At 27.9% G+C, this 14,905-nt stretch overlaps 1 protein-coding gene across 3 annotated transcripts in view; it reads left to right on the forward strand.

Moving 5' to 3' along the window:
* The first annotated feature begins 2,763 nt into the window (after nt 1–2,763).
* The window catches only part of LOC126905655 (uncharacterized), a 106,836-nt gene continuing 94,694 nt past the window's right edge, over nt 2,764–14,905 (forward strand). For 2 of the 3 annotated variants that reach the window (XM_050685589.1, XM_050685588.1), the window contains exons 1-4: nt 2,764–2,864; nt 2,927–3,059; nt 8,933–9,009; nt 9,083–9,223. In XM_050685589.1, coding sequence (XP_050541546.1) covers nt 2,808–2,864; nt 2,927–3,059; nt 8,933–9,009; nt 9,083–9,223 — 408 coding nt within the window. In that variant the 5' untranslated portion in view covers nt 2,764–2,807. The remainder of the gene's footprint in view (nt 2,865–2,926; nt 3,060–8,932; nt 9,010–9,082; nt 9,224–14,905) is intronic. The other variant, XM_050685591.1, reaches the window with a different exon arrangement.

Consider the following 14,905-nt stretch of genomic DNA (forward strand, 5'->3'; position numbering starts at 1 on the left):
GTAAAAAATAAAATTGAGAATTTTCACACAATAATAGCATTTGGTAGCCATTTTCACCGTGAAGACAAAATAAAGTCCGAAATTTTTTTTTTACATAATAAAGTAGATTACATTAGCTTTAATTTAATATATATATAAAAGTGTCAGACTTTCCGGAACACTTTCAAAATTTAAGTTGAAAAAGTCAATTTTTTGTGAAAAAGTTGTCATTTTGAATTCCCCCCTGTAGGCAGGTAAAAAGTCAGATTTATAAAAAAAATATACCAGATGATAGGTAAAGACATCATGCATCTACAAAAAAAAGAATTATATTGATCCATACATCTTTGAAAAAGTTATAGCATTATAAAGTTAATAAATATAGTTTAAAAAAACTAAAAAACACGCTTTTAAAGAACATCGAACTAAAAATTATTTTTAACTTTTTAGTTACATGTTATGATAGCAGTTACTATCAATATCATGGTTGTAATGGGTAAAGGGGAATCAGGGTTCGATTCCGGAGAGGGAGTCTGAGAAACGGCTACCACATCCATGGAAAGCAGCAGGCGCGCAACGTGGAGGTAGTGACGTAAAATGACGATACGGGAATCATCCTTTGTAATCGGAATAAATACCCTATATATCTCTTAATGAGAATAAAGCGTATTAATATATAAGTTTTAATAGTAATTAGAATATATATATATATATATATATATGTAAAGCGACTTAAGTACGTAAACGTATCATGCACGAGGTATAGCTGTGTTTTGTTGGCGGGCGGGGCGCGAGGCATATATGGCGGCAGCGGCGTCGGCTGTAGGGATATATAAATGAATATTAACATATACGTATATATAAATAATAATATATATATGTATATATATATTAATATTAGCGGCGATGGTAAGAATATATAATCTTCGCATAATATCGTGGCACTTTCGTTGGCGTCGACGACGCGATGTCCGGCGTGATCCTCGGGCGTCAAAAGGTTAGCAGCGTTGATGGCGACGGTGCGCGAGTGGAGATCGGTTTATTGACGTTGCCACTTTGACGACAGGAAGAATACTACGGTATCATTAGTGGCGGTACGTCGTCGGCCGTGCGGCACTTGCTGGACTTTGCACCGCGGCGTATAACGCGCGGTGTTGGTCAGTCAAATATTCAAAATTATACAGAAAAAAATAGTCTAAGCGCCGACGGGTGAGCGGGGTGGGGTGAATGCGTTACGACGGTCTAGTCTCAAGGTCATAGACGACGGCATACGCGACATAATAACACGTGCCGCGTGGAGTTACAAACTTACAACATACAAACAAAATACAAACAACATACAAAATACATGTGAAACTAATAAAAGCGTGTTAAAAATAAAAAAAATAATTTTTTTACAAAAACCGTATTTTTTTATTAAGTTTAATGTCTATTTTCACCATGAAGACAAAATAAAGTCCGAAATTTTTTTTTTACATAATAAAGTAGATTACATTAGCTTTAATTTAATATATATAGAAAAGTGTCAGACGTTCCGGAACACTTTCAAAAGTTAAGTTGAAAAAGTTCTACTTTCTATATGCATTTTCATGTTTTGAATCCCCCCTGTATTAAGGGAAATGGCCCGATTTAAAAAAAAAGTATGTTGAATGAAAGATCTATATAAATACTACTTCTCATAAAAAAATTATAATGATCCATACATTTTTCAAAAAGTTATAGCATAATAAAGTTAATATGTAAAATACAAAATCGAAAATTTTCACACAAAAATAGCATTAGGTAGCCATTTTCACCCTGAAGATAAAATAAAGTCCGACATTTTTTTTTTTCACAATAAAGTAGATAATAAAAAATTGAAAAAATTTCGAAAATTAGCGATTTTTAAATTTGTAATTTTTTTGGAGGTTTCCTCCATTTACGGGGAACGAGGGAATTTTTTTCAATTTTTGAGGGTAATGTCTTCGATTAGATAATATTTGTGATCTTTTGACGTATCATTGAAAGAAATCGGTTCGGTGAGAGCTGAGAAAAAGTGGTAACAGACAAAAAAAAAAAAAAACACATCTTAGTAAAACCAATACCTTCTCAGCTTCGCATCGAAGCTAAAAAATATTTGTATGTATCTGTAATTTAGCATTAATTCAATTAACTATAACTAGTTGTAACAGACAAACAGTTAATTGAAAAAAACTTTGTAAGAATAGTTGTTTATAATTTTTCAATCTATTATATTATAAAATTAAAAATATGCATTCTTATTTAAGAAATTTAAATTAGGACGAAGAAAATAATTTAGGGACATAATACTGTACAGTTTTTTGAACCTGATATTATTCCTCGTTACCAAAATTTAAAACTCTTAATAGATTCTGGGAAAATGAGTGTCTTACCAAATTTTGATTACCCTGTATATATAAATTACGTAAAGTTATAATTTTAATAAGTTATATTGTATCCAACTATCGATTACAGTTTGCTGAGATTTTGGATTTATAAACCAACATTTAAGTCCACAACACAAATGTGGTAAACAATATTACAAAGTATTTGGTATTAATTCTAGAATTCACCCTTAGAAATAATTTTTATTACAATAAACTTTATTGTTTAATCATATGATATTAAAAATGATTCTTTTAAAGTGTGACAGTGATAATGTTAAATATATTATAATCTATATTTTTGCTTTGTTATAAATAACATTACTTTTAAATAAATAATTATATTTACACTATTTTAGTATAAATTGCAAAACATAAGTTAAGCGATTTAGATAAAACTTGAACATTTAAATTTTTGGCTTCTTAAATAGAAAAGTTATTGTCATGTATTTAAAAACTGTATTTATTTTTTGTTTAGTAGGTTTTTTTAACAATACAGAGGTAAATAATTATTAATTTATTGATTTTTATTTTTATTAATTATTATATTGAAATATTTAAAGAGCAAGGGACTTAATGAGACCCAAATAAAATATTATCAAAGGTTGATATACGGTAATACAGATCTTGAATTCATTAAAGGTATTTTAAAGGAAAATGGTATCAAAGAGATATACAACGATTATAACAATAAAGGTAATTTATAATTGGTATAATTTTTAGCTTCAATTATTTTTACCAAGATATTTTTATATATTCATCAGTAAAAACACTTTACCTGCTTTAAAATAAATATATATATATACAGGTTGTTCAGTAAGTCAGGAAACGGGTTTCTATTGTTCTCATTTTTACAAACAATGAGAACAATTTTATAATAATATACCTTTAGGGTATAATACTTGAATGTTTTTATTATTCATTATGATGAATCATTATTTTTAACACTTTTTATACAAACCTGACCACTTTTGTATTTTTTTTTATTTAGTAAAAAAAAAGAAGCTTTGATAAATATATTTTGGTATTAAAAAAATTGTTTTTTTTTTATGGTAATAATTATTTAAAACTGATGCAAATTTATAGTAATTATAATACCAATTATTATAACTTCTACGAAACTTAAAGAATTTATAGATGTTAAAAAAAAAACTTTAATTAAAATATACAACTTTAATATTTTAAGTAAAATTAAAACTATATTAAAAATATTATTAATTTAAAAAAACTAAAAAATATTAAAAATATTAAACTCAAAAGCCACAAAAAAATTAATGAAAAGTCGCGGATACGTATTTCGGAAACAATGTTACCATTATCAACGCTAAACACATACTGACACCCCGACTAGAAAAAACTCCCTTATATACCCCTAGTGACCTTATCACCTAGTGACGTTATCACTAAGTAATATTATCACATTTTGCCAGTTTACACAAGTTTAATAATGAATTTTTCAGTGGGCCAAGATCCCAATTAATTAAATTGTTTTTATTTTTAAACATTTCTATTGCTTCTCTGATATTAAGTTCTTTGTAATTATTTACGTTTTTAATTAGTTTTATGGTTTTAATAGAGTGATTATGTGTCAATAAATGTTCAGCCACTGGAGATTTCTCAATTTCTTGATTTTTAATATTTCTTAAGTGCTCTTTAAACCTGACCCCTATATTTCTTTTTGTTTGTCCTACGTAACATTTATTACAACTTTCACATTGTATTTTATAAATGCCTGATTTCCCCCCTTCATCTACCTTATCTTTAGGGTTACCTAATAAATCTCTTAAATTATTACTCTTAGATGTTACCAAAGTAATACCAAAATTCTTAAATATTTTAGTTAATCCATTTGAGATGCCCGGATAAAATAAAATTGGTGATCTAATTACTTTTTGTTCCCCCTCGCTGGAGAGTGTACTAGCTGCCCTCCTTTCTTTTTTCCACTTTTGTTTTCGGACTAATTTCAAAATTATGTTTTCGTTATACCCATTAAATTTAGCTATTTCTTTTATAACCACCAATTCTTTATCATAATCTATTTTATTCATCGGAATATTAATTAATCTGTAAACCATACTATTAAAAGCTGACAATTTGTGTTGCCAGGTGTGGTTCGATGTGTTCGGAATGTATCTGAACGTGTGTGTGTTTTTCCGATAAATTTCAAAATTTAGTTCCCCCTCTGTTCTTTTAACTAATAAATCCAAAAAAGGCAATTTTCCCTCTATTTCTTGTTCATATGTAAATTTAATCGATGGGTAAAAAGAATTTAAATGTTGTATGAAAACCCCCATATTAAAATCTTTATTTATAACTGCAAAAATATCATCGTCATACCTAACCCAAATTTTTGGAATATCGATGGTTGCCACTTTTTCTCAGCTCTCACTGGACCGATTTCTTTCAAAAATACGTCAAAAGATCACAAATTGTATCTAGTTGAAGACATTACCCTTAAAAATTGAAAAAAATTCCCTCGTTCCCCGCAAATGGGGGAAATATCCAAAAAAATTACAAATTTAAAAATCGCTAATTTTCGAAATTTTTTCACTTTTTTTTCTTAAAACTTCCATAACTTTTTGAAAAATCAACAAATCAACATAATTTTTTTTTATACTAAAACCTTAGATATTTACCTTTCATTTGATATCATTTTTTTGAAAATCTATCACTTAACCTGCTCATTGGGGGGGATTTAAAATGGCAACTTTTTTACAAAAATTAATTTTTTCAACTTAATTTTTGAAAATGTTCCGGAAAGACTGCGTCCTTTAAACATATATCAAATTAAAGCTTATTTTATGTACTACAAAATGAAAAAAAAAAATTTGTCCCGACACTTTTTCTTCTACATTTAAACGGCTGCCGTAGTTAAAAAAACGCTATTTTTGCGTTAAAATTTTCGATTTTCGATTTTTAATTTTCAACTTAAAAGTGCTATAACTTTTCGAAAAATGTAATTATCAGCACAAATTTTTTTTTCTAAATATATTATAAGTACATATTTCATTTGACATACTTTTTATTAAAATTGGACAACTTCCTCATATATAGGGGGCGTTCAAAACTTGAAATATTGTATAAAACATAGAACTTTTTAAACTTAACTTTTGAAAGTGTTCCGGAAATACTGCGTCCTTTAAACATATATAAAATTAAAGCTTAATATATGTACTATAAAATAAAAAAAAAAATTTGTCCCTACTATCTATCTTCTATGTGCAAATGGCTGTCGAAAATTAAAAAAAAATGTAATGTTTGCGATAAAAATTACCTTTTATCGGGTTTTTTTTTGTGCTTAAAACTGCCATAACTTTTTCAAAAATTAACAAATAAAAATAATATTTTTTTGTATTGAAACCTTAGATATTTCCCTTTCATTTGATATAATTTTTTTTGAAAATCTACCACTTATTCTGTTCACTGGGGGGATTTAAAATAGTAACTTTTTTACAAACAATAACTTTTTCAACTTAATTTTTGAAAATGTTCCGGAAATACTGCGTCCTTTAAACATATATAAAATTAAAACTTATTTTATGTACTACAAAATGAAAAAAAAAAATTGTCCCGACGACCTATTTTCTATACGCAAATGACTGCCGTATTCAAAAATATGCTATTTTTGTATTAAAATTATGGGTTTTGTATTTTATTTTAATAGAAGTTGATGTTGCTTTTGCAATTATCCATCAATTTTTTAAAATTAAACACTATCTACAGATTTGCATCGAAGCGTTTCTTATGATAGTGATTTTAATCACTGTCAGATTAAATCTATACTGGATCCAACTATGCAATGTCTCCACTATGCCGTGACCCCACTGTGCTACCGTTTTTTTAAATACGTGTTAACAAAATTGAATTGTATAAGTTTTCACAAAAATATTTAATTTGGAAAATTGTTTTCAATAATTTTAGGCGAACCGTCAATTTCATTTTTACCACGTTATGCTAAACCTCGTTTACATTTAATTGTAATAACACTTACGAGTCTCTTGTTTATATTATGCCAGTAACTCTTTACCTCATCTCTTTGTTTGACAAGTTAAACGTCAATACGTCCTAATTCTTTTGAACGAACAGCTAAATTTATCACAAAATTTAAATGATCTTTGTAAGTTTCATGACTTATTAATCAATTATCTGCATGTTTCCAGTCACAGAAACCACCATGAGTAAATTGACTGAGTGTTTTGGACATTAATTTACAAACAAAACAAAAAATACTACCATTGAATGGTGAAATACATAACCATGAACGCTTAATTATTTCTCCGTGGGCAGTTTTTTACTTAAACAATAATATATTACAATTACAAGTAAATTTCACATCAAACTGTTTTTTTGATTTTTGTATAAATAATTCTTCATAACAATTTTGTAGATTTGAACTTCCAACTTTTGCCCAATAATCTATTAATCCTGTCATACTTTCAAACCATAATCCTATATCTAAATTTAAGCCTTCATTTGTTTCTTCAACATTATTTTAGGGTGGAGGGGTTTCGGCGATAGTTACTGGTGGAGGCAGTAGCGCAGTTTGATATGACTGAAATAAAAAAAATATTTAAAATTTATACCTAATTGAAATGTTTATTATTTAAATTACCTAACTTGTATACATATTATTATATGCTATTATACAATGTATATAATAGTATAAAAAATATATTATTTTAAGTAATATTTATACTTCGTATAGTAATTGTAAAACTGTACTAACCTTAGAAGAAGTTGTGTTTGGCTTAGTTATGATAAATTCTGTCATTCGCCTAGATTTGAAATTATTTCCGTATTTTTTTTATCTTTTTCTTTTGCCAATTTACGTTTTTCAGCGCCACTTATATAAAATCGCTTAAATTTATTACGATCTTCTTCCATTTTTAAATTTTAGCTTCGATGCGAAGTTGAGAAGGTGTTAATTTTACCATGATGTGTTTTTTTTTTTTATATCTGTTGCCACTTTTTCTCAGCTCTTACTGGACCGATTTCTTTCAAAAATACGTCAAAAGATCACAAATTATATCTAGTTGAAGATATTATCCTTAAAAATTGAAAATTTTTCCCTCGTTAGACGCAAATGTGGGAAATCTCCGAAAAAATTACAATTTTTGAAATCGGTAAATTTTGTCATTTTTTTCACTTTTTTATAATTTTTACTAATCTGGATATAATACAGGAATTAGTTGATTTTGCTTTTGTAATTATCCATCAATTTCTTAGAATTAAACATTGTTACAGATTTGCATAGAAGAGTTTGTTATGATAGTGATTTTAATCACTGTCCGATTAAATCTATACTGGACCCAACTATGCTACGTCCTCACTGTGCTGGGTACTTTAATATTGTAATTCACATTATAATTTTTAATTTGGTGAAGGTTAAAATTTTCTCAGACTATTCGAAACATTTTCAAAAATTGAAGTAGAAATTTAATTTTCTGTATGCGTTGGCTTTTTCAAACCATTTCTGTACTTAGTTTTTGTTTAAATTATAATACTATTCATTGGATAATATTTATAAAAAACAATTATAGTCTGTAAGTAGTGTTTGGCCGCCGATCATTTGTAGCGCCACTTGTATACAACCGGTAAAACGCGATCGAAATTGTTGCGCGTCGTGGCGTACGGCGAGTATGTGTTTGGCACCTATGCTGGGACGATCCTATGACGGACGGTGAGTGCCTCAACTTGAGAGCCCACAACCTAGAGATCCGTGATCGTCACNACAACCTAGAGATCCGTGATCATCAATTCAATATCAAAGGTGGATTTGGATGCCCATCCACGAGTTTATGGTGTAAGGAAACGTGTCTGGTCTTGGTCTACGAAGAACTGAAGTAACCAGGTTGCATATAAACCATTTAACTATAGTTGTGCACTAATGGTAGATTAATTTATGTATTGTGGTATTTAATAATAATAAAATTTACATTTGTGTTGTCAAAGAATATTGTTTCCTTTAGTGAAGTAAAAGCAAGTCGTGTCCACTTGGGCGAAAATACTGGGTACCCCGACCAATAAGTGTATTTGAGTCGGTGGAATATCAACTAGTGTATACACAACTTTTATTAACAGATGTGCAATAAAAGCAACGAACAAATTACGATAATATACCTATTGACGAATAGTCTGTAATTTGTATTATAAATGATATTACCGAAAAATAATCTCACCATTCTGACGGTGAATTATTTTCGTTAACCATCGTATTTACGATGACGTTTTGACTATAATTCCAGACCCACGTGTGTATACTTTGAAACAAATTTACTAATATTATTACAATCGACAGTGCATACCGATCACAGATGGAATAAAAACCTATCTTAACTAGATTCTTTATTGTCAACAAACGCGAATACATCTATTATTAGTTAATAAAAATTAAATTTTTTAATTTCCAAATAAATTAAATATTATATCATTAAGTATGTGTAAATATAGATAAAACATTTTTTCTGTATCCTAATTTAAATATTATACAATTGTGGGGGACCCTGGGCTACAGCCCACTCAGCCCTCTCCTAAATCCGGCTCTGATTTAAGGTATTAATATTTTATAGATCGAGAAGCAATAAGGCTATACAAATTACTGAAATTTTTGGTTAATGTTGAAAAATGTGGCGATGATGAGGCAAATGTAAAATAACATTATTATTAATTTAGTTTTTTTTTTATATGTTTCATTTAATTAATTAATTTACATTCTTCAGGTAGTAAAACTGGATCAAGATGACTTCAATATAATCTCAACTAAATTCTGTGAATTAGACGAATTCAACTTAGGTGTTATTGAAATCAGTCAACGCATTAATTTGATTGATTCGTATCTCAGCACTATTCTTATTAGAAGCGTAATTATAAATTTATTAAAATTATTCGTAATTATCTACATATGAAGAAAACTTTAGGTGCACCGTTTTATAATAATAGTATTTAAGAATAAGAATATAAACATTAAAATTTAGAAATGTGGAAATATTAATTAATTTAGCAATAAGGTTTATTATTTAAATACTTTTTAATACTAAATATTTATGAATAATAACGTAACGAAATTACGTTATACTATTAATATTGTAAAATAATAGATTTATAAAAACTATTATATTTATTATGTTCATAGAAAATAACGTTTCCTGTAATAATAGTTCAGTACATTTTTATGACAAGTCTTATATTTTTCGAATAAATTAAGAAAACCTGTTAAGGTACCCTATTTCAACTGTTTTTAACCCTGGCGTTCGAAAACGGAAACGGTTCGGGTAATTTTACCAAAACTTTTCTTAATTAATTTTTTTATGGTTATAAAAAAATAAAGAAGGACCAACAACTAAAAGTTACACATTTAATTACTTATTGCTAAAGACTGTTTGATAATATAGGCCAATAATTTGATTTAATTTAACATTTAATCATCTGTTTATTAGCTTACGGGACAGTAGTGCGGGTATATTAGAGGCTACCTAGAGAAAGCTGCCCCTGGGGTAAAAAATTGTCTTTTGTCCTACGACAGTACTTACATCGTTTATGTTAAATTCATTAGTTAATCTAAAAAATTATAGAATACACAACATTTTGTCGATTTGTTGATAAACAAATAATTGTAAGAAATAAATGTAATTTTGTTTTGCAGCAACAGATAAATTTCAAAAAAAAAAAATTTAATAAAGGCTTATACACTCAATAAAATATTGTTGAAAATAGAATTAAAAGAATAGGAAATTGTTTTGTTTATGTTTTAGAAAATATAAAAGTTGTTAAGTTAAATAAACAGAAAAAAAATTATTTCGTAATATAAAGGGTGAATTTAGCTTCGATAGGAAGATGAGAAGATATTGTTTTTACTATAATGTGTTTTTTTTTTTTTTTTTATGAATCTGTTACCATTTTATCTCAGCTCTTACCGAACCAAACACTTTCAATGATACGTCAAAAGATCAAAAATCGTATCTAGTCGAAGATATTACCCTCAAAAATTGAAAAAATTTCCCTCGTTTCCGGTAAATGGGGGAAACCTCCAAAAAAATACAAATTTCAAAATGACAACTTTTTCACAAAAAATTGACTTTTTCCACTTAAATTTTGAAATGTTCCGGAAAATCTGACACTTTTCTATATATATTAAATTAAAGCTAATGTAATCTACTTTATTATGTAAAAAAAAAATTTCGGACTTTATTTTGTCTTCACGGTGAAAATGTCGACCAAATGCTATTATTGTGTGAAAATTCTCAATTTTATTTTTTACATTTTTAACTTTATAATGCTATAACTTATTGAAAAGTGTATTGATCAATATAATTTTTTTATGGGAAATAATATTTTTTAATAATCCCATTTTCATTCGGCATTCATTATCTTAATGAGGGTATTAATAAGGAACTAGCAGATTATGAAGCTTTTGGAATAATCCACCAATTTTTTAAAATTAAACACTATCTAAAGATTTGCATCGAAGCGTTTTTTTTACGTATAGTGCTTTTAATCATTGTCAGATATCATTATACTTGATCCAACTATGCCACGTCACCACTGTGCCTCGAGCCACCTGTGCTAGGTTTTTTTAACATAATTCACTCACTCAATTACTTGCAGAATATATTTAATTTAAACATTTTTTTTTTTTTTTGTTTTCTTTAGTTACACATTATTCTTGAATTATTAACTATTTAAAAATTTTTATATTCATCCATTATGCTTTGTAAGGGTGTCAACTTGTTTTTTTTTAATGGGAACACATATTTTTAATTTAATAAAATGTTTGGATTTTTAATTCAATTGTAAATGGCATTTGAATTTTTAATATTACTTTATTAGTTTATTAGACATAAACATTTTTATATACATGTATTTGATATATACATGTATAATACACAAGGGATTATAAATACAGAAAGGTAATTGGATTTTTATAACATATAACTATACTCCGTATAGTTTCTGTGGTGATTAGTTTTTTTGATGTTCTTCCTTGTTCTCATGTTCACTGGCTGGCGATCGTAAAATCTTTACTGGTATATATATATATATATATATAAATTATGTCGTCGAATGTTTTTGGATACATGACAATAGATGAAGAGTGAATGTGTCATACGTTCTATGTACCAAAAAAATATTTGTTCAGAAAACACAAAAAACATCACAAATTAAAACTTTTCTTATAATTTTGTATAAAAATATATGTTATGTTATATTTACACTATATGAATTGCCTCGTAAATTTCTATTATTTTATTTTGTCATTTCATATTAGTATAAATTAAACATTTGCTAATGACAGTTCCAAGTGCCAAGTATAATAATATTAAAGTTCCAAGTTCCAAATAATGTGATAATATTATCGTTCCAAGTACCAATATTTTATTATAGATAACAGAAAATCATTCTTTATTTTATTAAGACTTCATATATATTTTTATAAAATATGTAAAAAAATCAACACTTTTTTTGAGTATCACAAATTGAAAAATAAATGTACAAACTTAAATAAAAAATACTCTTAATCTAACATGACATTGTCAGTAAATCTCAAAACGTAAAAAAAATTGTTTCTTCATATAAAAATGTAACAAGAAAAGAAAACAGTAACTTTCTTGAGTATCATAAATTGAAAAATTAATTAACAAACCTAATAATAATTTTAAAAAAACTCTAGATTAAACATAATTAGAACATAGCAACATTATAATAAATAGCAAAAGAAATTAATTCATGACGTTATATTTTTATAGAAGTTTCTGTGTTTATCAGGTAAAAATGGAATCATGGCCAACAAATCTTTTTTCTTCTCTGACGACAATGTGGGTTTCGGTATAGGTATAAATGTCTGATTTTTAAGTTGGTCTATAGTAGCATTTCTTTTAAAAACGTTAAAATATTTCCAAAGTTCTTCATCTGAAAATGTTTTTTTATAATAGATTTTTTTGAGAGTTAGAGATGAAACTTTAATCATCGAACATTGGAAACTTGGTTGTGTTAAGAAAATTGTTAGCAATGTCTTTAAATGAGAAAAAGTTGTTTTCATCCATCGGAATAACTCGAAATGGATTTGTCAACTTCGACGCTCTAACCATTGCTTATAAATCAGAAGGAGTGAAATTTTGAAAAACTCTACGTTTCTTTTCGATAATAGCCAAGAGAGAGTGACCACTTATAAAAAATTTTTGTATAATCTCATCAAATATCCCCATATTTATTAAATATAACATCAAAACTACTAACGTTTTATTTTTATTTTGGCCAGCACAGTTGTCTGACCATATAATTAGTTTTTTGCGATTTATCGTATTTTCGTTTTTGTTAATAACTTGAAAAAGACAAGAAGCGATTTTTGAGCTTTCACGAGAAGCAATACTTTCATCCCACATATACATAAAGGCTGTATTGCTGTCACCGAGATGTATTCCAAAGTTATAACAACTAAGTTGACGCTTTCCTGAATTGTATTATTGCTTTTCCTGGTCGCATACGATTTTCCACTAATTCTTTTTTTAGTCTGATCATTTCTTCTTTTTTTACCACTTCGTAAAATATGTATACTTTCAGTACCCATAATAACACAATTAAACAAATGAAAAAGAAAACTTAACGAATACAACAACACCAGTATTAGTTATTTTGAAATACAACGGACTATATTATAATATTGTAATCATCAAACTATTATATTCGCCCAAGGCACTTAGAACGTACAGGTAACAAAGGTAATGTATCACAGAACAAATACAATCTATGAACGCAATTTTGTACAAGTAAAAAATTTAATTGACACTTGAAACACATACAAGATTGTGACCTTTGGCTCATAGAACATAAATCAGAAATAAAACAATTTTTCAATTTTTTGGCACATAGAACGTTTGACACATTCACTCTTCAGATATACTTTCTGTATTATCAGTTAGTGTATTTATAAACTCACAACAATGTACCTTACTATCATCGGTTGTCTCCCTACCCTTGAAACCGAGATAAGTCCACCGCCGAATATGGATTATGGATATTGCGTTCTGTTGCGTTTCCGACTTCTGCACCTTGTGCGGATACTCTCAGCCTACAATTGTGCTGCGACATAAGTGTTGGTGTTATTTATTTAGTACCCGCTAGAGCTATATATATATATATATATTAATATTTATTTATCGGTACATTTTGTATACGCTTAACCGTATACTGGATATGTGACAACTGGCTCCCCGAACAGGAATTCAAACCGGCCGAGTGAAGTTAAGGTAATAGGCTTTGAGCCGATTCAGTTTTATTTCTTATTATATTAGATTTTAGTTTTAACTTGGAACGGTGAAGTCTCCCATACAAATTTTATTGTTCATATAGTTATTTGAACAGATTTCACTGGTGACAGCAGTGAATTTTTACCTGGTTTATTCACAGTTATGTATTAGCCGGATTAGATTTAGCCTGGTCTTATGGAAAATTTACTATTAAATTAAAAATTCAAACATTTTATTTAATTCAAATTATGTGTCCGTGTTATATTTTTTATCTTTTTCGGTGTTATGTATTATATAATAGAACAAGGAATAAAACGCTTTTCTGGAAAAATCTGACGCCAGCGTTTTACGACTTTAAGTTTGAAATTTTTATCAGACTCGCCCAATGACATTCCTGAGATATAATGAAAATCCATTAATTTTTCACCATTTTACAAGTTTTTTTTTCATACGCTCAAGACGTCAGGGCGCGCCACCCTAAATTTTTGCGACACTTTACGTCATGAAAACGATTTTTTTACTATTCACAATCATACCACGGCATCCTATACGTGTCAAGGAAGCGCCAAAAATCCGAAAATCCGAGATCCCACCAAAACTCTGGCTGCTACAAGCGTTTGAAATTTATCCAATTTTAACGAAAAATAACGATTTTTCTGTATGCCATAACACATGGACGCGTCCTATTATATCTTATTATATAATAGAACAAAGAAAAAAACGCTTTTCAGGAAAAATTACTTAGCCTCCTCGGATATTTAAATTTTTTTTTTTTTTTTTAAGTACATGTGCATGTTTTTAATAAGGGTGTTTATTTATTTTTGCGCATATGTATTTTGTGACTTTTAATTTGAGTTTAAAGGATATTTTTAGTAGACTTTATTTTCTATTAATTTTATTTTTAATATATGTTATAGTTCATATATATATATATATATATTTATTATTAACTACCATTTCTATAACTTTTTTTTTTCTGTTATTATGTTATACTGTTACATTTACTTATTTGGTAAATTAAGTATACTATTAGTATTGTAAATGTATGAATGTAAATTAATACCCATTTACAATGATTTCTGAATACGCCCCAAGTAACAAACGTCAACCTTAAACTCAATACATTTTACTATTTTCTCTTTTTGAATTTTCCTGATATAAATAATTAAATTTTTAATATATTTTTGTTACACTGATTCTGATGTAATATTTTATCTATAAAACACTTATCGAGCCTGGGAGTAGTCGGGTACTCCAACCGGAATCAGTGGCCTACTTATGATGATGGCCCTAAGAGGC

The sequence above is a fragment of the Daktulosphaira vitifoliae genome, unplaced genomic scaffold, assembly GCF_025091365.1.
Source record: "Daktulosphaira vitifoliae isolate Bord-2020 unplaced genomic scaffold, ASM2509136v1 Scaffold_4, whole genome shotgun sequence".
Classification (NCBI taxonomy): Eukaryota; Metazoa; Arthropoda; class Insecta; order Hemiptera; family Phylloxeridae; genus Daktulosphaira; species Daktulosphaira vitifoliae.